This window comes from Physella acuta, unplaced genomic scaffold, assembly GCF_028476545.2.
Source record: "Physella acuta isolate Inbredline_101_S28 unplaced genomic scaffold, ASM2847654v3 ptg001582l, whole genome shotgun sequence".
Classification (NCBI taxonomy): domain Eukaryota; kingdom Metazoa; phylum Mollusca; class Gastropoda; family Physidae; genus Physella; species Physella acuta.
The window spans coordinates 20,588-47,578 of record NW_026733096.1 but is presented as its reverse complement, the minus strand read 5'-3'; the positions used below and the strand labels follow the sequence as shown (position 1 = coordinate 47,578).

The 26,991-nt window shown below is 35.5% G+C and overlaps 1 protein-coding gene and 1 long non-coding RNA gene across 3 annotated transcripts; both read left to right on the top strand.

Annotated features, from left to right (window-relative positions):
* Nucleotides 1-1,211: 1,211 nt before the first annotated feature.
* On the top strand, nucleotides 1,212-4,148 carry LOC131929003 (uncharacterized). Its single transcript, XR_009383873.1, has 4 exons — nucleotides 1,212-1,747; nucleotides 2,158-2,298; nucleotides 2,414-2,530; nucleotides 2,935-4,148. It is a non-coding gene; the product is annotated as an uncharacterized LOC131929003 (long non-coding RNA).
* Nucleotides 4,149-6,418: 2,270 nt separating this feature from the next.
* On the top strand, nucleotides 6,419-13,800 carry LOC131929002 (manganese-dependent ADP-ribose/CDP-alcohol diphosphatase). Of its 2 annotated transcripts, none has more exons than XM_059285192.1 (4): nucleotides 6,419-6,498; nucleotides 7,617-7,776; nucleotides 8,431-9,154; nucleotides 10,247-13,800. In XM_059285192.1, the coding sequence occupies exons 3-4, from the start codon at nucleotides 8,458-8,460 to the stop codon at nucleotides 10,546-10,548; spliced, it is 999 nt and encodes a 332-aa protein (XP_059141175.1). In that variant the 5' UTR covers nucleotides 6,419-6,498; nucleotides 7,617-7,776; nucleotides 8,431-8,457; the 3' UTR covers nucleotides 10,549-13,800. The 2 variants fall into 2 exon arrangements, with proteins under 2 accessions (XP_059141175.1, XP_059141176.1); XM_059285193.1 differs by lacking the exon at nucleotides 6,419-6,498 and adding an exon at nucleotides 7,210-7,228.
* The last annotated feature ends 13,191 nt before the right edge of the window (nucleotides 13,801-26,991 follow it).

The window sequence follows — 26,991 nt, the reverse complement described above, 5'->3', positions numbered from 1 at the left end:
CCCAATGTTGTAATCATGGCCAAACATTGGACAAGCTTACGCCAGGGTACAGCCAAGATTTGTACATGCTTGCATCCCTTGATACCTTGATATTTAACCGTTTTTACCTTGGCTGCCAAGATTACACTGATTTATGGATTCACTGCATAAATTTTAGTTAAATATGCTTGTTAAACTTAATATATGTTAACTAAAATTAATTTATCTTTTAATATCATGCTCTAATGTAAACATAGCATCAATAACAGACTACGTTGCATGTGTTAAACATTTTGTTAATCTTTTTAAAATTGTGTGCGCTACTGCCATGGCCCCCTGTCGCCCATTGTCCCTTTGTTCACATTCCTTCCTATTGTTCGCAAGCCAGCATCCCGGTCCTGCGCCATTTTTCTTAACAAAAGACTTTGTATCCAGTCACAGTAAAACAGGTAGGCCCACTGTAGCCATTTTAGTTCAACAGTGAGAAGTAGTATAACTGTATTTATGCAGAATCTGGAAAATTCGTATTTTTTTGTTGGAAACTTTAACTTTATGGGCCTAAGTCATCAAATAAAAGTTATAAAAGGTAGTTTATTTGAGGTAATAAAATGAGCCTAGATCTAGATCTAGTCTAGATCTATATATTAATAATACTAGAGTCTATATTCTGTTTATTTTGGCATTAGGCTATAATTACATTTTACAATAATCTCCTTTATGATAGATATAATAGATCTAGATTCTAATAATACTAAATAACTAAAAATCGTAATCAGAGGGCGGTTAATTTTGACAGCACTTTTTTTTGTATTGAAAAGTATGCAAGTACCAGAGGCGTAGCGACCCTTCCCGGCGCCCGGGGACATACTTTCAATTTGGCGCCCCCCTCGGGAGCAAATTTTCATTTGCACCCCCCCCCCCTCGAACTTTTCATTTGCACCCCCCCCTCAAACTTTCGATTTGCACACCCCCTCGAACTTTTCATTTGCACCCCCCCCTCAAACTTTCGATTTGCACCCCCCCCCCCCTCGAACTTTTCATTTGCACCCCCCCCTCAAACTTTCAATTTGGCGCCCCCCCTAAGGTCGGCGCCCGGGGACATATGTCCCCCCCCCCGCCCCCCCTCGCTACGCCTCTGGCAAGTACGTTTGGGGTTATATTGATTATTGATAGATCGATGTATTTATTGGTTTTCAACTTTAGGTATAATTATCACGCACAGGGAAAGGGGGGAGGGGGCTTAAATGTTTATAAATTAATAAATAATCATTCACTTTAACTTTTTTAAAAACTTAATTTTATTGTTCTAGGCCTATTTGTGTAAGGATTTGAAACTGTCTTTATTAATTAATTCAGAGAGAGAGAGAGAGAGAGAGAGAGAGAGAGAGAGGAACAGTAGACACAATTATAGAACAAATTTCTACATGTTAAACAGTGTATTTTGATAGGTATTAATTTTGAAAAAAATTAGTCAACTAGAATTCTAAATTGATTCAAGATTGTCATTCAAATTTCTATTACTGTTACAGGTCCCTATGGGAGAATAAGATGTCATCATCATCACTCCTTTGTGGCCCCTGGGGAGCAAAGGGCTGCAACCACACATCTCCAGCGGACTTGGTTTTGGGCTGCTCCTCTAATCTGTGCCCATGAGAGCCCAGCTGTTTTCGCCTCCTCCTCAACCGTTCTCTTCCATGTTTTCCTTGGCCGGCCCACCCTCCTTTTTCCCTGGGGATTCCAGTCTAATGCATGTTTTGATGAATAAGATGTAAGTTGTGTAAATAGTAGTGTGGAGACCTCAGAGCAACACTTAATTTCATGACCAACAGCGATAAGATGGTACTATTAGTAAGCCATACTTAATGATCAACACTACTCATATTATCATATAGAGGACAGAGTAGGCAAATGGTTGAGGACACTATTGCTAAACATAAAGCCAAGTTAGTAGTACATTCATCAGTTCACCTAAGTCTGATATATACCCAATTTAAGACTATGAAATAAAAAAGGTGGCTAGATAATACTAGATATAGTGTTGACTACACAATCCTTTATATACAGAGATCAAATAAACAGAGATACTTAAAAATTAGTATCTAATCTGGCTATCATTTATTGTATCACTCACTCATTTTATTATTATATTTAATAACTAAGAATGCCATTTATTTTCAGGCCTTTCAGGTGTTGTGTATATCAATCAGCCCACTGGAGATATATCAATCTTTAATAAATTATAAGGTCCCCACTGCTTGATACTTCACCAAATACTGGCTACACCAGAAAATGACTAAATGTTCTTAACACTTAACAACTGTAAGTTTACATTGTTTCAAAGTGAATAATAATTTTCATTTAGTAATTTTTGCTTGCATGTATTGATCAGCATGTGTAGTTAATGCCTTTACTGATATTAGTAAAATAATTTCAGACCACAAGCATTACTTCTGGGTCACTCTGAAGGGTCTAATCGTTCAATTACTGAATTGATAAAGTTGATGAAATTGCTCAAAAATTGTCTGGCACCTTCTTAGCTCAGAGACATAGGGTAAGGGGTTTATAATATTTATATACATACTATTATTTTTTTTATTACCAGGTTTTTTTTTTCACTTTTGTTTATAAATATATATATATATATATATATATATATATATATATATATATATATATATATATATATATATATATATATATATATATATATAGATATATATATATATATATATGCAGTATAAGTGTTACCTGGGTAGCATGAACACCCCAGACCACCAGTCTTTATACCTATATAATATATCGTTACAAGGTAGCAAACATGATGTTAGGGGCTTCTTGTTGTATGTTCAGTGCAGTGCAAAATAAAATAAACATTATAAATTTAGTGCAAAATGAGCAGTGTATGGTTGTAATTATTTCATAAATGACTTTTAGTGTGTAACTTTTCTTTTTTAGAATGTGGATGGATTATGACATACCTTGCATAAATCAACAACCAGGGTTTTATTGGATTTGAATCCCAAAGGAAAGAGAAAGTTTGTTATCCAAAACAAACATGGAAAATATCAGAAACCAACAAAACACAAGCAGGCAGAGTGTTATGGACACAACTTTGGGGAATCTCCTAAAACCAAGTATAAAAATAGAGAGGTGTGGTTGTGTCTCTCAGCTCCACAAGGGTCCACAAGAATGAGGACAACATTGATTTTTGTAATAATTTTAGATCAGATTTAAAAAAAAAAATTTGATCAGATGGATCAGGTTAACAGTTTAATACATATTGCATTTAAGTGCTTAACGAAAAGAAAAGATGCTCTTACCAAAATAGTCTAAGAACAATGCTGATTTTAAATTAATAAATTGTTTCCTTTTGTAATAATATAATAATTTAAGTTGGCATTGTATGTATGTTTAGTGTAGATTTAATGCCCTAAATGAAATATACAATTGACATTTTTTTCTTTAAAGAATTAGTTGCAAATTCCTTTCATTATTTAGTTTCACTGTACAATCTGAAAAAAGCTTGCAACATTTGTATTGACAATACTTCTGCTGGTGATATTTATTTCTAATTAATGAAGTAAATTAATATATATTCAGTTTACTATAATTAAATACCTCATACTCGAGACAAAAAAACATTTATTAAATATCGCAGTGATATTCCTGTTCTACACAATGCGTATAAACCCTCGAACCATCTGTCTTTTGAAAGATTGCACATTTTGTATACACAATGGCATTCATTTCAACACTATTTAACCACAATTATAATCTAGAGATCCTGAACATATTTTCGTTCTGTTATTTATGGACAAGGCAGACTGGTCCAGCATTAAAATGTAAACCTTAATTAGAATACTTAAACGAGCTATGCAATTAAATGTTGTTAGACAAATATTTTATACTTTTTATTTTTAATGTTATGTTTACGTATCATAGTACAAGACAGCTTCTGTATTCTTGTACAGTAAATTAAGTTTTTACATTAGTTTAATTTAAACTGTAGGCCTGCTTAACATCTGTTACATTATATGAAAATGTTTTGTATATTTGTTTTAATTTGTTTGTATAAAAGTCAAAATGAAAGTTACTACACTATAATTTACTTATTCTTTTTCAATCAATACTTTATAGTATAGTTATAATTTTCTTACAATTGAATGGATGGTATAATACGGATTTTAATAGATGAGCAGTTCTTGTGTATGTATTGCTGCTTTACTACATTTTGATTAAAATTTCTTTCACATTTTGAAATTACCTTTGTAAATATTATGACTGATATGAGAATGGATCTTTTTGTATGCTAAAAATAAAAATTTGAGCCAAGATGTAGCCAGGATATAATACAGGCTGAGCCAAGGTATAGCCGAGATATAGCCATTATTGGGCCAAGATGTAGCCAGGATATAATACAGGATGAGCCAAGGTATAGCCAATATTGGGCCAAGATATAGCCATTATTGAGCCAAGATGTAGCCAATATTGGGCCAAGATGTAACCATGATATAGACAATATTGGGCCAAGATATAGCCAATATTGAGCCAAGATGTAGCCAATATTGGGCCAATATGTAGCCAGGATATAGCCAATGTTGGGCCAATATGTAGCCGGGATATAGCCAATATTTGGCCAAGATCTAGCCAATGTTGGGCCAATATGTAGCCGGGATATAGCCAATATTGTGCCAACATTGCGCCAACATCATGCCGAGTTTCACTACCAATGTTTCGCCAAGGTTAAGCCAATGTTGCACCAAGATGTAGCCAATATTGGTAACCAATGTTTAGCCAATATTGGGCCAATATATGTGTGCTGACTGGGAATGAACTTATAAATTTTTGTTTAACTAAGTTCTTAATAGGCAAATTTATAATTGACGTCACACACCAAAGATGAGCCGAAAAAAATGTGACTACAAGAGTCAGATGCGTAGCGAGGGGGGGGGGGGGCATATGTCCCCGGGCGCCGACCTTAGGGGGGGGGGGGGCGCCAAAATGGGTTGGAAAAACAAATTGAAAGTTTGAGGGAGGGGGGTGCAAACGAAAAGTTCGAGGGTGGGGTGCAAATCATCGAAAATTTGAGGTGGGGGGGAGGGTGCAAATGAAAAGTTCGAGGAGGGGGGGGGGCAAATCGAAGGGTCGCTACGCCTCTGACAAGTGTAGGTAGTCGAGGGCGGGGGGGGGGGTCGAATAATGTAACATAGCATGTTTTTTTTTTTTTATTGTTGACAAAAAACTCGGAAAATATATTTAAAGTGCGGGTGGACGAGGACGAAGCATTTCACACGGTAACCGCCCCCCCCCCCCCCAGTGACCAGAAACATTTTTCTGTGTGCGTAAATTTCTGTTTGCGCTTTTTTCTGTTTGCGCATTTTTCCAATGCACATTTTTGCGCTTTTTTTCGTTGCGCTTTTTTTTTTTTTATCTTTCTGAGAACCGTTTTTCTGAGTTAGGTCTGTTGTGTTTGTTTTAACAGTAAAAGAAATCCAAGTCAAAGCTGAGTTTGGCAGAATGATAAGGGGTTGTCCATAAATGACATAACGCTCGGAGAGGAAGGGAGATCCGTAATTTTGTGACGATGTGTGATATGGGAAATGGGAGTGTCAGATAGTGTGACGTCACACTTTTTCATTTTAAAAAAGTAATGTTAGGAACTGAATATTAGTGGTTATTTCGAATTTTAGAAAGCTGTTTTAATAAATTGTAATAAAAATTGATTAAAGCACTCAATGTTGAACAAGTTTTGTCGATATTTTAGGAAAAAAAAATCGATGTTTTTAAAAAATGTAACAGTAATTTTGAGAGGGTTGTAAGCTTTTAGGGTGGTCTTGCTTTTCTGGAGTAAAAATCGTCAAAAAAGCGTGACGCCATTTAAGGATGTCTCCCTTACAGGTATTATAGCATTTTGACATTTAGGGTCTATATAGTTAAATTTAAAAATTTAAAAAAGACAATTATTACGGTGGAGACGCGAATTTACATCGGGCGCCTTTAGTAGTGCGCTTTTTGATTTGCATAATTAGTTTACATCTTGTCAAATTTTAGGCAAACATTAAATATGCGGGTTAGATATCTTGTTTTGTGAAACTTAATCCAATAACGTTTTTTTTAAATTTCATCTATTTTTAGGGTAGCCAAGGCCTATAGATCTAGATCTATATTAATATTTATATCAACGAAAACCGGGGTTATAACTATTACCAATATGGTTGTTAGACAATGGGGATATTTATCATTTAACTCTCCCTAGAACCCACCATTATGTAATAGATTAGACCGCACCAATAGTTTTAGACTTCTAGATCTATATCTAAATTTAGATTAAAGATCTAGTATCATTTTTTTCTTAATTTAAATATTTAAAATTTTTGTTTTACGCAAAAATGTGGTACACGTAATGTTTCGTTAGTTATATCCGGGAAAGGGAGATCACTCTTGAAATATTATGATGTGTTGCCAATGTCATCATTTTGTTCCACTCAGTTATTAGGATAATTTTTTTTTTTTACAAAAGTAAGTACGTGCAGTTTAATAAAGCTTATACAAATAAACTCAAGTTACTTCTTTATAATAATAAAACATTAAGTCGTATCAAATGCTTCTGGTATAGACCAGGAATAGTAAGCTTAGTTTCAAGTTTGTAAACAACTCAGCCTCCAACTATCAACAGCTGATCAGATGACGGTATCATTGTGATTGTGAATGATTGTGGACATGATGAGTAGAAGAAAACAATGGATGCTAGACTTAATCTTGTTCCTGGGTTTCTAAAGAGATTCTTTGTCACTTTTCCACACTAAATACTTAATAATAATAGTCATTAAGGCTCATTGGGCCTTATTCTAATTTGATCAAAATCAAATTTAATAAAATTTATTTTTAATTTAAGTTATGCAAGAAGACCCAGGTAGTAAGTTAGTTGAGCAATGAGTATAATAAATAATAGTATTCTAGTTACTCTAGATCTAGTACAGTACTACTTTTACTTACTTATTCAGTGACACTGATCAAGTTAATTCAGTTATTGCTTCGGATCTCCTATCCTAGTCACTAGTCATAGCCATTATACTATTACTATCTAGTCAGCTAGTAATCACTAACTAATAAAGACATGTTGAGATTTGTGACTATGTTGTGAGTGCTAGTATACTTATAAAATATAAAGCTCTGATCTCTATAACCATTGTCACTGTCAACACTGGGCAACTATCGATATCAAACCATAAAATCAATATGAAAAGAAGTAAAATTGCTTTTCACTTACTAGTTGGTTACTAAACAAATTATATATATATATATATATATATATATATATATATATATATATATATATATATATATATATATATATATGTAATTTGTTTAGTTATATATATATATATATATATATATATATATATATATATATATATATATATATATATATATGGTATTATATACATTTGATTTTGTTCAATGCAAAAATATCAGAAATCAATTAATTAAAGTAAAAAAATAACTGTCCAGAAGGTATGTAGACTAAATAAATGGTTGGGAGCTACTGTTTTCACAATAATTTTTTGACCAGCATATATAAATGGCACAATTCCGTTATACTTGTGTTGTATTCTATTTAATATATTTATTTCCAGACAAAAAAAGACAAAGTAGTTAGAACACATTTTGGCAAAAACGGATTGACGGCAACATCATTCAAAGGCATACACCATAGCTTTCAAAGAGGTCTGGAGGAAGCATTCTTTAGTGCTGACTTTTGTTTTGGTATCTGTGATATATATAGCCACTCAACATGTAAGTAATGTTATTAAATTTCCTTCTTTTAACCTAAGGATGTAGGGAATAAGCACCATCTAAAATAAATTAGATATCCTTAAAGTTATGATGTTTACAAATCACCACATTAAATAAATAAACCTCTTTACTCCTGCATAAGGCCTTAACCATAATCTACCACTTTGTCCTGTCCTGGCTATGTGTTTAGCTGTATCCCAAAACATCCCTACTGCCTTAAAATCTTTCTCCAGTACTATCTTGGAGACCCTCTCCTTAGCCTCCCCTGGGGAGCCTATGGTAGCTTAAATCAAGCACCAAATATTTCAAATATGTATGCATCTGATGCAGCATCTGCCCAATTCAAAGCCAGTACCTCCTTCTGATTTAAGCTCCAATAGGCTCCTGCTTAATCCTTTTCTACAGGTCTGTGTTAGATACTCTGTCCTGCCATCTCAATCGCAGGATCTGTTGAATGCATCTCTATATGAAAGTCATAATCTTAAACCCCACTAATTATAAACTCTGTCATAAAAAATATGTATATAACTATAGAAAAAAATGAATTATCTTAAATCAGCTAGGTTAAAATAATTTGTCAATTACTTGCAAAAACAAATTTAAATTTAAAAAAAAACAAAAAACTAATGTTGTTTAAATTTTGTTTTGTTTTAGTTGTTGGTAAGCACTTTAAAAAAATCAATGGCCTCAACATCGATAAGGGAAAAGCCACACATCACATTTGGCATCATAGCTGATGTTCAGTATGCAGATTGTGATGATGGTACAGACTTTTCTAAAACAAGAGAGCGCTTCTACAGAAATTCTTTAAACCTGCTAAAAAACGCAATCAATGACTGGAAACGCTTGGATGACCCCGTTGCTTTTGTTCTGCAGCTTGGGGATCTCATTGATGGGAAGAACAACGTTGGGGGTGATACCAACAGTAAACGGGCTCTCAGTACAGCTCTGCACCCCTTAAATTCCCTCCATATACCTATCTACCACGTCATTGGAAATCATGAACTCTACAATTTGAACCGATCTTTTTATCTGACATCAAGCCTCAACAGTTCACTTTCCCTCAGTATAGAAACAGCCACAAATCATCTTTACTACACATTTTTGCCTTATCCAAAACTGAGAATTGTTGCCCTTGATACGTACGAGGTGGGTCTTTTAGGATATAAGGATAGCCTAGAGGACGAGAATTACAAAACAGCACAGATGTGGATGCGAGAAAGAAACAAGAACGAGGATATCAACAGTGTTGAGGGCCTGAGCGGGCTGGAGAAGAGGTGGGCGGCGTACAATGGCGGCATCAGTGAGAAGCAGCTGCAATGGCTCTCTCAAGTGTTGCAGAAAGCTCAGTCAAAGGAAGAAAATGTCATCATTATGAGTGAGTGTAATTTTTTTTTAAAGTCGCAGCTTTACATAATTTAGCTTTGTGAACCGTTACTCTTTTCTAAACTTAGTAGCTCTATAAAAATACAAATTAAAACTCTTTATGCATGAAAAATGAACTTTCCTGGCAACTTTAAGATAATCCTTCAGTTTTCTAATAAATTATTTTAAAAAATGATTGAATGATATTTAAACAGTCTTTTAAACTGTTTTTATTTTTCCATGCTAGTAAATAATAGTTTAGAACTTTTAAATAGCCGTCAACAAAATCATGATGCCCTTATTAAGATATTAAAGATTGGTATTAAATATATATACATATATATATATATATATATATATATATATATATATATATATATATATATATATATATATATATATATATATATATATATATATATATATATATATATATATATATATATATATATATATATATATATATATATATATATATGTGTGTATGTATGTAGGCCTATATAACATTTTTACCTCACATGAGTACTTTCCTTTAATAACAGAACACATCAGCTAAACTTTTGCAAAGAGACACAATGTTATTGTTTACATAGACAAAAATTACTTTTATTTTAGGCTACAATATCTATTTACAACCAACCTGGCATGTTACACTTAAGAGAAATTTTGTCTGCTGTTATTTAATCAGGACCGTCCTGTAATTTTTGTTCTTCAGGCCCCACTTCTTTGCCAGTAGATGATTGTAATATTGAATGTCAGCATGCCCTTGTTATCACTAGGTTGTTTACATTTTAACATTACCATTTGGCGACAAAAGAATACCAGATTTTTTTTTCAAATATTGTTAAGCTACCTAAAATAATTAATAACCATAAATATGTTGAATTAGTATAAAAATGATAAATAAAAACATACAGTCAAGTTTTGATGGTCACATTTTAAAAATTTAACTGCGCACGATTTAAAAAAAAAATTAAACTTTGAGACAAATTTGATCCCATCGGATTGCTTTCCCCCATATATTTTTAGTAAATTAATATTTCAACTTAATTTTAATCTGCAAGTTCTAATACATAAAAATGATAATTTTGTTTGTTTTTGAAAGCCCACGTGGCCTTACAATGTGAAGATCGTGACTACACCATTTGTCTTGCCTGGAACTACGACGACATCATGAACATCATCCACCAGTTTAGGTGCGTCATCGGAGTCTTTGCCGGCCATGAGCACGCAGGTTGGGATTTTGTTGACGATCATGGCATCCAACATATCACTTTTCAAGGAGTCATCGAGACGCGCCCTGGTGGAAACGCTTACGCCACTGCCAGGCTGTGGGATAAGACGCTAACAGTCACCGGCGTTGGGCGTGTCCCCAGCTTCACCATACCCTTGCGTTATCCTATTTGATCATTTTTATGTGGAAAAAATGTAACACAAATGTAAATTTAAAAACAACATTTTAAGAAATAAATTTTGCAAGTACTAACAAAGTTTTTAAATTATTAAATAAACAGGGAACTACTCATATTATCTTTATTTTAAAAAATTTGTTCTGAATTGATATTAAAATATTTAATGTGTTTACGTTGGTAGTTTTGTTAAGGCTTATTTTGTAAAGAATAAGGAATTCATATATAATGAATATTATTAATTATATTGTTTTTTTATGAAGTTATATTCTTGTTTTTTCATTATATTATTATTGTTTTTCATTATATTTTATCTTTTAAAAAATGTTATTCATGAACGAGGCTAGTTGGTGTATTTTAAAAAAAACAACATCTTCCTTTCAAATTTCTCAATGTGATCACATGACTTGTTGTCATACTCAGTTTATCATATTTGTCAACAAACATGATTGATAAAAATTCCTTTTTTTAACAGAACCTTAATTTAAGGCATTTAATGATCAAGCTTTGTATGATAAGCTGTCACTGATAAAATATTGTGTGATGTGTTCAAGGAAAAACAAGAGATTGCTTGTATTTGAGCAGTACACTGGAACTACTCCAATCATGTGTTTGGCCTGTTAGAATTACACAAAAAAACAAAAGATTTATTCCTATTTATTTGGAATACATTTAAAAAAAATTGTAGTTATGATAAAATTTATAATTCTAGTTATGTCACAATTTATTTAGGCAGCATTAATTTGATATTGAAAAAAAATCAATACTAGCATATTTAATTTGGTTTTTATATTTTATATACTTTTTATCGTTTTGTTTCGGTATTAACTGTTAAAATATTTAAGAAAATTTTTTAATTTCAAAAGTGGAAGTGATCTCTTGTACAAATGTTTACCATAGTATCTATTTAATTTTAAAACATTTTTCTGTATTGATCTGCCAGGATTTAAATTAACCATAGGGTGGTGAAGGACTTGTCTAATCATGTTTTAAACCATCTAAAGATTTCCTGTTCCAATATAAAATTATATTTTAATTAAATCCTACCGAACACACTTAAATATGGCCTAAAAAAATCCTTCAATGTGCGGGTTTTACAATGTATGTAATATTTTAAAATTAAAAAACGGTTAATGCAAGTGTTATTTACAATAAATAACTTTGAAATGTGTGCAAAAAGCATACTATTTTAACTCATTATGAGATTCGCAGTTAAAAATTCTGCAATTTTGTGAAAAAAATGTTAGATTTTTTTTTCCTGAAGATACAAAAGGGGATTTTTACCTAGATCTAGAATAAAATACAGATTTTAAGGATGAAATGTTTCAAAATATTTGTGTAATAACTATAGGGCTGGTAAGTAGGTCAATAAACAGTTATGTGGCTCATGCAGGTTTTATTGAGCCGTAGAACTGTTTATTGACCTACTTACCAGCCCTATAACATTGGGTCAACAATTTTTTAGTTATAAAGATAAAAATTAAAAGGGGATGTTATGAGGTGTGAGTAAAAATTATAAGGTGTTTTAAATATTGATAAAAAAATTATAAGAAAATGGGGACAAAAATTATAATTAGTAAGTTGTAGAAAAAAAATGTAAAAAAAAGAAATAAAGATAGACATTTCACTATAAAGATAAAATGTTTTTCACAAATAATGATAATTATAAGATACATCCAGAATTTAATTAAATTTTAATAACATTAGAAATTATTGTCCAATCCCAAAAAAAGTAATTGTTGTATCTATGTTTCAATCTGTAGCACTAAGTAAATGTTATAACACTGCCATACAGATATTAGCGCTAAAAAAATAATATTTTTTTAGATCGACTAATCTTAAAATTGAATTTATGGTTGTGTGTAGTCTTACAAATTATAAACACGTAAACTAACCTTCTATAACATATTGTTCTGGTGACTGTTCCAAAAACTGTTTATTCTCTCTTAGAAATGTAGATACATACATAAACTAGTTTGAGCAAGTAGAGTTCAGGTATTTCTTAATTGTTTTGTTTCTACAAGTTGTAACAAAACATATACTAATGGATTTAAGCCTTGATTTAAAAACTGAACTCTTCAGGCCAAAAAGTTTATTGTATGATTATGTAATTGTAGCTCAGTGGCTGTAAAATAGATGCCTGATATGAGTAAGAAAAAAATATGAGCTACAAAAAGTTGGCCAAAATTAAAAAATATATGCTGATTTCATTAAACAATACTGTATATTATTTTTAACAAGAAAATTAAAATATGTTTTATTTCTTTAAAATATTTGTCCCACTAGAGCCAAAGTGATATGTTTTTTTTTATTTTAATATGTGTATCTAACTACATAACCCAGGGTTATCTTTCCCTAACTTGTAGACACACATCTAACATATTAAACATGTTTACATTTATCTGTCTCACTTGTGTTCAAGGGAGTTAAGTCACTCCCAATAATACTTAGAATGTTGAAACACACTTCTACGCAAAGCTACTATAAAATTTTAAAAATAAAATGATAGATGTTTCTAATAAACATAATTTTATGGTCTATTTCACTAAGGGTTAAGCTGTTTTTATCTACAAACATATTTGATCAATTAAAGTGTATTGTACATTAGTATTTAAAGTAGCTAAAAAATTAATTTTGCAATACTGAAAAGCGTTTTATAAATTTCTAAAAAACATTTGATTGTTAAATAAATGTGGGATTTTTTGGTTAGGGTATGATTTTGTAAAACAATTTCAATAAAAGCAACTTGGCGGTTAAATAATAAATCAGTTAATAATATAAGTATCATAATCGTTAACTTTCTAGTTTATTATTATCAATATGACTCTTTTCACATTAAATGAGGTAGTAATTTTTTTTGGCTGTTTTCCTGTTAGAATATTTTCTATTGCTAAAGTTGTTGGTTGTTGAGGGTTCATACTGCTGTCTTTCGGTGAAACTAATAGAAACACTAACGCACATACTGGAAAACTGCTAACTTCTCTTGAGAGAGTCAAAGTTGCTGTTGTTATGTGTCTTTATAAAAGATCTTTGTATGATGTGTTGTAAGAGTCAAAGCATCTTAGATTCCAGTGTTGGACTTAAAAAAAAACTAGTTTGTATTTATAGAAAAAAATAATTGCTTGTGTTCAATTAAAATATTTTTGTATTCTTTCATTAAATTGCAAATTAAAATTAATTAACTGATGTGATGGTTGACAATTTTCGAGTTGGTTATTTGTTTGCTAATAAATAATTTTTTGTTTACTTTCTTGTTTACTTTTATAGTTTTTTATATCTGTTTTAACCAAACCCTTACTCTACTAATCTAAATATGGTGTGTATCAGCTTAGTCCACTTAAGATTTCCATCAATCATGATTGTTTTGTTAAGTCAGATTGGGTTTTGAAATTAACGACTAAAAACACTATGGTATTTTTTGCTTATTTTATTTTTAAACTAAGTTTTAACCATAGGGATAAAAGATTGGTTTTAATTCATTTAGTGTTATTTTTTTTTTAAAATAAGGGGAGGCTATTTCAGACCCTTCCTAAGCTTGCATTTCCTTCCCCTGATGCCTTTGTTGTTTTTAATTTTAATTCATGCTTAGGTTATCAGTAATGTCCAGCCGGACATAACTGTATACAATTTATTCAATAACGGTAACAACAGTAAGCACGGAGGCCTTTTTCCACATAGGCCGTTTAAAAAACACAAAAAACACTTGATATTTTCGGGGGGGGGGGGGGCGATAGACTTTCTCCGGAGCTTCCCCCCCCCCCCTCCGCCCTCGTAGAGATGCCTGGAAGAAACTCTGTTCGAGAACTTTGGGCTAGTACCCAAATGCTCTATCATTATACCACGCCTGATGTACTTTAATTTATTTGACGGGGAACGGGGAACTTGTATTGGATGGTTTTTTTTTTTGGGTGGGGGGGGGGGGGATTCCGATTTGACCGATTTGATGAGGTACCACTTGTGTTTGTTATTGTTTTGATTACCTTTTACAGAGAGTAAGAGAGATCGTGCTTTATTTATTCGAGCCAGTTACAAAGGCGAGTTAGTAGAATTAGTACACCGATATGACAGATCTACTACAGCACATGGCGTGGACATCAACACTGAGACGAAGGTCGTGACCAACAATCCGAATTGTAACACCTTTAAGGGTTATCAAGTGCGTCGCGCAACATATAAGACCACCGATCACCAGCTGGTTACGAGAACACAAGACTAAATAAAATAAAAGCTCGTTGCACCACTAAATTAAAGCTAATAACACTCTACACACATATAAACACAGTCTATTCTTATTGAATAACACAAGAGTCCACAAATATAAGATACAGTGGCTACAGAACTAAGGTAAAGTAGTAAGTTAAAATTTCATTTCGAATCTGGCGGTTCATGAGGCAAGTGATGTAGAGGTCACCCGTTTCAGTGACCTTCACATATAATGGGATAGTGTGGTCAACATTATGCCCAGCCGTCTTTACTTCCCTAACATCAGAGTTGGGTGGACTGAGGCAGGGGTGCAGCGACCCTTCCCGGCGCCCGTGAACAAATTTCAATTTGCCCCCCCCCCCCCCCCAAATTTATTTTTTATATTTATAATGCAAAACTGCAACTAAATTGAGCTTTTAATTTTTTTCCAACCCATTTTGGCGCCCCCTAGGGTCGGCGCCCGGGTACATATGTACCCCCCCCCCCTCTCGCAACGCCTCTGGACTGAGAGACCTTCTACTGATTTGTACCCGGGTTCGAACTCGAGACTTTCGGGCTATCATTCAACTACGCCATCCCATACAGTACATTAACCTGGTAGATGTGAAATGCTGGTCTGAGGCATTCAACTACGCTGCCACACACCTGTTCGTTGTTTTATACCCGTACACCAGGGGTCTCCAAACTACGGCCCCCGGGCCGAATGCGGCCCGCGAGGACCTCTCATCCGGCCCGCGGAGATTATTTTGTCCACGGAAAAAAACATTTGTTAGTGCTGGCTGAGGAACTTTGCCCAGAAAAATCAAAGACATGCCTGGAAGAAACTGGCCCCCGAACTGAAATTTGTTAGTTAATGCGGCCCTCGGACTGAAAAGTTTGGAGACCCCTGCCGTACACAAACAAGTACAAACCGGACGCTCAGGTAATTACACAACTCACAGCAGGAGTAAACGTGGCCAAACGGTGCAGGGTACGTGGTCGTCCATAAATGACGTCACACGCGTAGGAGGGAGGGGGGGGGGGCGATTTTTGTGACGGTGTGTGATGAGGGGGAGGGGGGGGGGGGTTCAGATGGTGCGACGTTACACTTTTGCATTATTTAAAAAGCAATGTTAGAAAACGTATTTTAGACGTTATTTCGCTTTTTAGAAAACTTTTTAATAAATTGTAATAGGAATTGGTTAAAATACTCAATTTTGACAGAGTTCAGACAAGATTTTGGAAAAATATCGATGTTTTAAGAAAAATTCAACTGCAATTTTGGGGGGGGGGGGGAGGGGCTGTAGGCTGGGGTGTGAAGTCATTTTAGGGGGGGGGGGGGTCTGGCTTTTTGTGACGATGTGTGACGGGGGGGGGGAGGGGGAGGTAAAAAGCGTCAAAAAAGCGTGACGTCATTTATGGATGACACCTACGTAGTACAAACAACATTCATCCCTTTCGTTCCCTCACGTATTCACTCCAGGCACATACACCGGTTAATGGTCAAAGATATGGGGAGTACCTTGGAGCCATTTTGTCTGACAAGGGAATGAATAAAAAAAGTACTAATCGTTTCCCTTTGGTGACGAGGTCAAGAATACAAGGGGCCGCTACAGTAAGCTCTTTCCACTTTTGCCGGTATCTGGAAAATTTCTTGGCTTGGTAATTCACCAAGATAGTCCTTCTCTGGTCAGTTGTTTTTCTACTGAGCGTCTCCATGTCGCCCTTGGCTTTTACTGAGGCAACAAGTACTCGCAAGCAATGTTCCTTCTAGGCCGCGCAATAGAAGGGAACCAGCCGCGCAGTAGAAGGGACCAGCCGCGCAGTAGAAGGAACCAGCCGCGCAGTAGAAGGGACCAGCCGCGCAGTAGAAGGAACCAGCCGCGCAGTAGAAGGGACCAGCCGCGCAGTAGAAGGGACCAGCCGCGCAGTAGAAGGGACCAGCCGCGCAGTAGAAGGGACCAGCCGCGCAGTAGAAGGGAACCAGCCGCACAGTAGAAGGGGACCAGCCGCGCAGTAGAAGGGAACCAGCCGCACAGTAGAAGGGAACCAGCCGCGCAGTCATTTTGTAAAATATATACATGGCCTTGTATTCACACTTTTAGATCACCGCGCACACAAAATACACTACCTTTCTCTCTTTAGAAGGAAAGTTGCAAGCAAGAATGGTCCAAACTATCACTTAACATTAGACTTGAAAGAAAGACTTCTCTCGGCACAAAAAATCAAACCCATGCAGTCGCTTATATGTCCGTCTTCTTATTTAGATGCCAGGCATGGACACTGAATGTAGACTCCAGAGACGGCTCCAGAACTTGTAAATGAGATGTGTGTGCAGACCTCTGCGGATTTCATACGCAGATCGAAAAAGTAATAATAATGTGTTTGGTCCTTTTAAGAACTTGCTAAGCATCGCCATGTAACCATCCCCCCCCCCCCCCCAAAAAAAAACAAACAACAAAACAACACAACTCAGATGGTATAGACTTGGTATAGACATATGACATGATCCAATGACATATTAGAGACTATGATGTAGGACAAGGTCCCGGGGTGGGGGATGGAGGAAAAAAGGGATGAAATGAGTTGTTCATTGCAGACAGGTTATTTAGCGCCCTAGGCAAAACTTCTTAAAACGCCCCCCTTTCACACAAATTAATTACTAAAACATATGTATAAGAAAACAATTGCATACACGTTATAAGTAGACATCAAAATCAAATTTTACTTGCCTCCTTCGTCTCAAAAGTTTGTACTAATTTCTTCAATTCCACTTTGCAATCGTAATCACATTCTATTGAAATTGTTTCTAAGTCCACGAGTCTACTTTGTACTTTATGACATAGCCTCCCCCTCTCCCCGCTCCCCGTAAAATGTTTAACTGCTTCACTCCCCCCCTCCCCCCCCCCCCTTCCCGGGAGAAAAAAGTCTGAAAAAACCCCCACTAAAAACAGTTCTTGTAGTGTTGGGCTCTCTGCAGTCTTCCCAAGGGGATTTACAAAACGGAACGTACCTGTTTTAAGCTTGACTGTCTTTAGTTATCATTGTAAAATGTCTATATTGTGTGATTATGTAACGATTTTTTTTTTGTTTTTGAAAAATAAAAGGTTATAAAGGGTGAAATATATGAAACTACAATTAATTAGATGTTTAATTTACGACAAAGATTGTATTCTACTAACATTAAGTATTGCAATCTACAACGGCTGTATTTGTTTTTCTGCTTGATAATGCTAAAAAAACCTACCAAATTATTTTGTTTAGAACTTCTGCTCTATATAATTTTTACAATAGAAAATAATAACTTAAAGTTGTATTTATATGTAAACAGTTAACCTAAGGTGCAGGAATTAGAAATGAATGTAAAGGTAAGCAACGAATTATCTCCAATTTGAAGATCCAAATACCAAATTTTATTCAAGGGAAATACTTTCACAAGAATAACTAAATTAACCATGTGTAACTAAGGCATGCTTGAAAAACACAATAAAACGCTCTAAATTTCATTACTTACTAATTATAGCAAATCTTTTATATTTGCTATGTAACCTTGTGAAAACAATATATTTTACCTATTGGATACTTAACTGTAATTTGTGTTTTAAAGTTTAAAAAACGTTAGCTTTATTATAACATACTTCTATTCAATAATGATGGCATTCGATCTGTAACAATTTCTCTTGTACATTTTTAACGATTTTTTGGACCCCATAAGCCCTAAATAAAGGGACGCCTTTCAATAAATCAAATACGGGTAGCTGTTTTAGACATTGCTAGAATTATTGATTAAATATATAAAAATGCATTCTTATTAATTATCAATTTCCAATCAGATTCCACTAGACCTTCAACTACAAAACAGCCGAATAAAAATTAAGTTTTTATACCTACGAAACCATATCAGCAACAGCCCTACGCCGTTACTCCCAAATCTAAACGAGTTATCAAAACTTACCAAACAAGTACAATACTTTGAACACCCCGTCATTACAAAACTCTATACACCAGGACAAATTTCTAATTCAAAGTCAGAGAAAACGAGACTTACAAGCCCTATTAGAATTAGATACCTGTTTGAAATGTGCGAAATTTAAATTACTAACGTATTTAATCGTTTTCTACATCAATTATATGACACCAAAATAAATAAACCGGGAGTGATCTCCCCTAAACTTTCTCGAATATTCTTATATAAAACAACAGGGGATGGGAACTCTGGATATAGTTATGATTTTTAATCCATTTTAAATACATAAACTTTTTAAAATAAAATAGAATCTCATAGAAAAAAGTATTGCACACCAAGCGAACGCCGAATAAAGATGTTCATAATGGTGCGCAATATTATTAGTACTTTATAAATTTAGATGCGTTTTTGAGAAATCAGAAATAGCGTAAATTAGTACTTCCCGTCAACGGAAATTACTCAAAATTTAACAGAAGGTAGAGAATTAGATCTTTTACTTACATGTGAAATTTCATTTATCTATCTGAAATAGTACTCAAGTGATAGGCTTTTGAAAAATTCAAAGTAAAAAAAGTACCACTTCCGGTTATCGGAAATCGCTCAAAAGTTGATACGGATCTACGATTTTGATAAAATAATTATATATGAAATTTCATCAACCTAGCTGTAACGGTACTCAAGTAATCGTGTTTACACACACACACACAGACACACACACACACACACACAGACACACAGACATACGGACAAGATTGCAAAATTATGTTTTTCCGTATCAGTGAGGTGTAAAACGTCGAGATTTGTAAAAAATCTCGATTTTTTTTTTGCACGATTACAATACTTTCTCTATACTACGTATATACGAGAAAGTAAAAAGACAAACTGACTGTAAAAAGCGCCCCGACCTTTCCAAATTAGGGAGGTGGGGTTGCATTTTCACCATCGCGAATAAATATAGGCCTATATAGACCTAATTTTGGAGTGGGGGGGGGGGGGGGGGGGGCAAAATTGATAGTTCGTCCTGGGTGCCGAAAAAGATCGCTACTCCTTGATAAAAGTTATTAATTATTAGCAGTGGCGTAGCGAGGTCGGGTGTCACCCGGTGCGGCACTTAATGGTGTCACCCCCCCCCCCCCCCCCAGAGGCGTTGCGACCCTTCCCGGGAACAAATTTTCAAGTTTTCGATTTGCACCCCCCCCCCTCAAACTTTCGATTTGCACCCCCCCCTCAAACTTTTGATTTCCACCCCCCCCCCCCCCCTCAATTTTTCCTCTATATATTTTGCTATTTTTTGCCTTGGTATCACCCCCTAAATGGTGTCACCCGCGCGGTCCGCCCCCCCGCCCCCCCCCCCCCCCCCCTCGCTACGCCCCTGATTATTAGGTACTTTTTTATAATAGCGATTTAACCTTTTTGCGCCCCCCGTAGGGATGGCGCCCTTTAGAATTACTAAAGCAGCAGATGACTGAGTAAATGGCAAAGCGTTAAGAAAGAGTCAAGTTGTTTACCCCAAACACGGAGTTATGGGATACAAAGCTGGTAGGGAAGAGGTAGTAGGGGATTTAACTGAGGCGTAGAGAGTTTAAGAGAAACATATTGTGAAGTTTTTTTTAAAGTTTTAAAGAACTGTATTAGAGATTATTTTTGTGGTGTAGGAAAAAATAAAATAATACATACTTCCGGTTAGCATAGATTCTTCAGAAAGAAATGATGAAACGATAAACAAAGATGTGTTTACTCTTTATTTCACTCCTCGTAAAATCATTCTCACAACCTTAAAGTCAAATAAAGAGATGACCATGATGATCTACTATAGTGGCCTCAACATCGTCCCTTAAACCGTAAGCCCGTTTTTTTAATGTAACAGCGTCGGTATCCTTTTCATTAATGTAAGCATTATATTTGTAGAGTAATCTAGATCCAGTGAAACAGTGGCATAGGCAGGGGGAGGGTAGGGGGGTAGGGGGGCTATAACCCCACCCCCCCCATGGACCCCTCTGTAAACAAAATTTACTGTCTTAATACCACTGTTACTTATTTAAATATATTTCTGAATCAGTATATAAGTATAATTGTATATGTATGTTTAGAACAGTCATCTTAAAAACTGACGCTATATTCACTCTGAGTTGAGTTGGTTATTCCCCCCCCCCCCCCCCACCTCACCACCTAAAACGGGACAGAACATAGTTGTGTAGAGCGACATTAATGTCATACCTAGGTATACGCTGCGTAAGATAATTGACCTAAAGTCCAGACAGTGGTGAATAAAGTTGAACCCCCCCCCCCCAACCCACCCCGAACTGATCAGTTAAGTACATTTGGGAAAACACGTAATGAGGTACCATATGTACCATGCCGCCAGAATCATAGCTTTTGAAACAGGTAAAATTCTGTAAATAGTTTTTGCAATTACCAGTAAAGAGGTGTGTGTGTGTGTGTGCAATATAGTGATCTAACCCATACCTTATCATTATGTTAAATTCTATGCTTGAACAAGAAGATATCGGAAAATGGTGATCTCTCCCAATCTGACTTTATTCCTCAAATATTTAATTTATCTTTCCTGCTCTTGTAAAATAAAGACACCCCTGTTATTTTTACTGCTGTCTGCTGATAAGTGGTTGTAAAAAAACAGGGGAGAGAAGTCTTGTCAAGAATTTGTGACCGGAAGTTAAGATTACTGCCGCAAGTTTGGCTGATAACATCATCATTACCCAATAAACACACAGACACACTTGGGTAGGAGCACTTATCCTTGTACAACGATACCTTCTGTTTAAACTGCTGACAACAGATGTGAGATGATGCCATCACAGGGCACCATAACTTTACTCATACCCTATGCATTCAATAAAACTGTCGCTCCTTTATCGTAGCCACCGTATATAGGCCTATATATACATATATATATATATATATATATATATATATATATATATATATATATATATATATATATATATATATATATATATATATATATATATATATATACATACATACATATATAGCCATACATACTCAGGCCAATTGACTTGTAGCCAGTACTTTCTGCGCGAATGAAAACTTAGTTTTATGATAGGTTGTCTTAATTCATTGGGTCGTTTATGTGGAGGCTGTATCTCCTGTAGTTAAGTGAACATTAGAACTGGGACACATTCATAATCGGTGATCAAAACTATGAACAGACAAAATGGGGACATCGAAATTGTAGCTATAAAACAAATGAGGCAAATAAAACTGTGACCTTCAAAACCGTGAGCATCAGAACTATGGCAGTTTGAACTGTGGCCATCAGAACTGTGGCCATTAGAACTGTGGCCATCAGAACTATGGCCATTTGAACTTTGGTAATTTGAACTGTGGCCATTTGAACTTTGGTAATTTGAACTGTGGCCATTTGAACTTTGGTAATTTGAACTGTGGCCATTAGAACTGTGGCCATTAGAACTGTGGCCATTAGAACTGTGGCCATTTGAACTATGGCCATTAGAACTGTGGCCATTTGAACTGTGGCCATTTGAACTTTGGTAATTTGAACTGTGGCCATTTGAACTTTGGTAATTTGAACTGTGGCCATTTGAACTTTGGTAATTTGAACTGTGGCCATTAGAACTGTGGCCATTAGAACTGTGGCCATTAGAACTGTGGCCATTTGAACTATGGCCATTTGAACTGTGGCCATTTGAACTGAGGCCATTAGAACTGTGGCCATCAGAACTGTGGCCATCAGAGCTATGGTAATTAAAACTGCTCATCAAAAATGTGGCTATAGTTATCATTAAAACAATGGCCATCAACACATTGTTTATTAAAATCAACATTGAACCACCTGAAGCCAACAGAACCACACCCCCCACACACACCCCACACCCCCCTCCCCCACAGACCCACACCCTTACATCTCCGGCACCGCCAGCCCCTCACGCCCGTGACACCAGCTCACACTCCGCGCCGCCAAATCGCGCGCCGCTGACGTCAATCGATCCGTCAGAACGTGCGTCAGCTCTCACTCAGCCAGCACTGTTTACACGTGGGTCGTGTGTCTGTAGGTGTGTCTTGACGTGTGTCTTGGAGTGTGTCTTTTACCTGGGATTCACAGTGAGTAGTTTCTGTTGACACAATAAGCTGATTTTTTTTTTAAACGGTGTCGTATGTGTGATATCTTTAACTAAATGAGTCAGTCTTGTCATCATAATCAAGAGAAAACGCAATTTAAAAAATTGTTTGATCTTTAATATTTAAAGAGTTAATTATAATTGTATCTAATTTTATCCGCGCGCTATCTCCCTCTCTTTTTCTCTCCCTCTCTCTCTCTCTCTCTCTCTCTCTCTCTCTCTCTCTCACACACACACCGCGTATGATTATGATGAAAAGATTAAGGGGCATAAGATCCCTGTTTACTTACGATTTTAAACCAGTCGTTGTTAATTAAATTATCATCTTATCCATGTTTTTAAATATTTTAAAAAAATCCAAACCAAGTTTTTAAAAAAAAGTAGGTTTAGATCCAATTTTGCTGCAGAAAACATGTCTGATTAACGGAGGTTATTTATTGCGGGACTAGTCTTGAGAGGTTAAAGGTTGGGGGTAAATCACTGATGTATAGCACGTGGGAAAGATTTCTGCGGAGCACAATTTGTGTGCGCGAGTCTATGCATTTAAAATGAACTGAAATGTTTATGGGTAAACAATGTGTTCAGTGTTAGGGTGTGTCATGTTTGGAACTCCTAACATGCGATGTCGAAAATTCTTCCCTGACCACAAGTTCTATTTACGGATATACCAATCAAGCCAGTGTAGCTTCTCAAGAAATGCCATCATCCCCCCCCCCTCCCTATATAGTGTTGCATCTTTAGAATGCCCCCTCTCTCCAGGCCCCTCGACCCCCCCCCCCTTCCCAATACTACACCTCTTGAGAAAGTCCCCTAACAAAGCTAGTATCAAAACACTAAGGAATGATTCAAAAACTCTGTATTGTATGAACATACATTTAGTCCGATCACATACCCCAGATCTCTAGCGTTATAACATGTATCAGATCTTTAGCGTGATAACATACCCCAGATCTCTAGCGTTATAACATACCCCAGATCTAAAGCGAGATAACATACATCAGATCTGTAGCGAGATAACATACCCCAGATCTCTAGCGTTATAACATACCCCAGATCTAAAGCGAGATAACATACATCAGATCTATAGCGTGATAACATACATCAGATCTCTAGCGTTAGAACACACCCCAGATCTAGCGTGATAACATACATCAGATCTATAGCGTGATAACATACATCAAATCTCTAGCGTGATAACATACACCAGATCTCTAGCGTGATAACATACATCAGATCTCTAGCGTGATAACATACCCGAGATCTCTAGCGTGATAACATACATCAGTTTTCTATCGTGATAACATACATCAGATCTCTAGCGTGATAACATACATCAGATCTCTAGCGTGATAACATACATCAAATCTCTAGCGTGATAACATACACCAGATCTCTAGCGTGATAACATACATAAGATCTCTAGCGTGATATCATACCCTAGATATCTAGCATGATAACATACATCAGATCTATAGCGTGATATCATACTCTAGCGTGATAACATACATCAGATCTATAGCGTGATAACATACATCAGATCTCTAGCGTGATAACATACATCAGATCTCTAGCGTGATAACATACATCAGATCTATAGCGTGATAACATACATCAGATCTCTAGCGTGATAACATACATCAGATCTCTAGCGTGATAACATACCCGAGAACTCTAGCGTGATAACATACATCAGATCTATAGCGTGATAACATACATCAGATCTCTAGCGTGATAACATACATCAGATCTCTAGCGTGATAACATACATCAGACCTCTAGCGTGATAACATACATCCGATCTCTATCGTGATACCATACATAAGATCTCTAGCGTGATAACATACATCAGATCTATAGCGTGATACCATACATAAGATCTCTAGCGTGATAACATACATCAGATCTATAGCGTGATAACATACCCCAGATCTATAGCGTGATAACATACACCAGATCTCTAGCGTGATAACATACATCAGACCTCTAGCGTGATAACATACCCGAGATCTCTAGCGTGATAACATACATCAGTTTTCTATCGTGATAACATACATCAGATCTCTAGCGTGATATCATACCCTAGATATCTAGCATGATAACATACATCAAATCTATAGCGTGATAACATACATCAGATCTATAGCGTGATAACATACATCAGATCTATAGCGTGATAACATACATCAGATCTATAGCGTGATAACATACTCTAGCGTGATAACATACATCAGATCTTTAGCGTGATAACATACATCAGATCTATAGCGTGATAACATACATCAGATCTATAGCGTGATCACAAACACCTCACTCATCTACACACGTGTGGTATGCTAGCACGCTATAAATATGGTGTGTTAGCAGAGAGGCAACTGATTGTCTTTAGACTACTGTCTCCGATTAACTGTCTCTGAGAAATTTGTATCAAAGTTAGTTAAAATAACGAATTTAATTTTTTTTTGGAATACCAAATATTCATATACATGTATATCACATATTCTTATACATGTACTAACCTTTTAAAAGACATTTGGACTGCAGGTCTTTAGCCCCCCCCCCACTCCCCCATCTCATCCACTGTTAGATCAGCGTTAGTTGTTCATTGCTCTTCTGTCGTGTCATTGGTGTCACATATCCTGGTTAATCCTCATCAGGGTAATGCTCGCGTGACCTAAGAAAATCACCGTTAGGTTTAATGGTGGTGATATCTGAGAAGGTCACCGTTAAATTTAATGGCGATGATGTGTTTTTTTAAAGTCACCATTAGTTTTAATGACGATGACCTTTAGAAAGTCACTATTAATTTTAATGCGGTGATTATTAAGAAAGTCACCATTCGTTTTATTGGCGGTGATCTTTAAAAAAGTCACTATTAATTTTAACGGCGGTGATCTTTCAGAAAGTCATCATTAGTTTTAATAGCGGTGATATATTGAAGAAGATCACCATTAAATTTAATGGCCATGTTTTAAAAAAAAAGTCACCATTAGTTTGAATGGCGGTGATCTTTTTAAAAGTCACTATTAATTTTAATGACTGTGATTTTTAAGATTGTCACCATAAGTTTTCATGGCTGTGATCTATAGGAAGTCACCTTTAAATTGAATGGCGGTGATATTTTAAAAAGTCACCATTACATTTTGTACGATGTTTAACAAATAAAAAGTCAGGTTTTTGTAAAACGAAGTCACATTAGGACTACGTGCTGGAGAACACATTTACAGTTCCAAAGACAGACAGACAGACAGACAGACAGACAGACAGACAGACAGACAGACAGACAGACAGACAGACAGACAGACAGACAGACAGACAGACAGACAGACAGACAGACAGACATTGTCAATAGTTCTAAAAGCCACACTCTACAAAAAACAATTCCCCATTAGCTGTTGCTAGCGGAGTTTCCCATCATTCAAGCCCGGGAAAAAGCCATAAAAAACGTAGTTTTTTTTAAGTTTTCAATCTTACATGATGATTGTCGCATCACGTTTAGTTTTCTCCATTCATCTTTTATGTAGTAGGTTCTTCTCCCTTTTTGACCATTATCAGAAATTTTCTCTCTTTTATTATTTATTTTATTGTGTTGCTTTTTTGTTTTTTTATTCAGTTTATTTTCTGACCTTTTATTTATCTATTTCAAATGTTGCCTAACACCGATTTAAAATGTCAACATGTTTTTGAATTTAAAGTAATTTCAATGGCTTACCTATAAGCTGATTTTAAAACATTAATGCGATTATTCTTTTTATTAAAATAGAACGCTAAAACTTTGACGTAAGCTGCCTTCAAATTTTTGCGAGTTATAATATTTACGTTTCCAACCTTTTTTTTTACTCAGGCAGGAAGTTTTATGCATGGTTAGCAGGTGCTGGGCTCGCTAATTAAGCGTCCTGGTTTTAATGTTACGTTTAAGATTTGTTCCTCTACTGAACCAAAATGTTCATGTAGGGCTAGCCGTTCCACGTTTTGGGATGAGGTTTAGTCAGGTTTTTGGGTTACTTTCATGCATTTCTTCAAATAGGGGAGGGGCATTGGGGCATGATTGTTAACCCCCCCCCCACGAAAAAAAAATTATAAGCCTATAGAAAATATATACTTTAAACCAGCGTTTACCTTCTCACCGCCCTCCACCTCACAAAGATTTAAAGTGCGCCCCTACTGGAGAAAA

Excerpts from the sequence above, each read along its gene's own strand:
- LOC131929002 (XM_059285192.1), top strand. The coding sequence starts at position 8,458 with ATGGCCTCAACATCGATAAGGGAAAAGCCACACATCACATTTGGCATC. Across the intron at positions 9,155-10,246 it reads AGAAAATGTCATCATTATGA|CCCACGTGGCCTTACAATGT; the intron begins GTGAGTGTAATT and ends TGTTTTTGAAAG.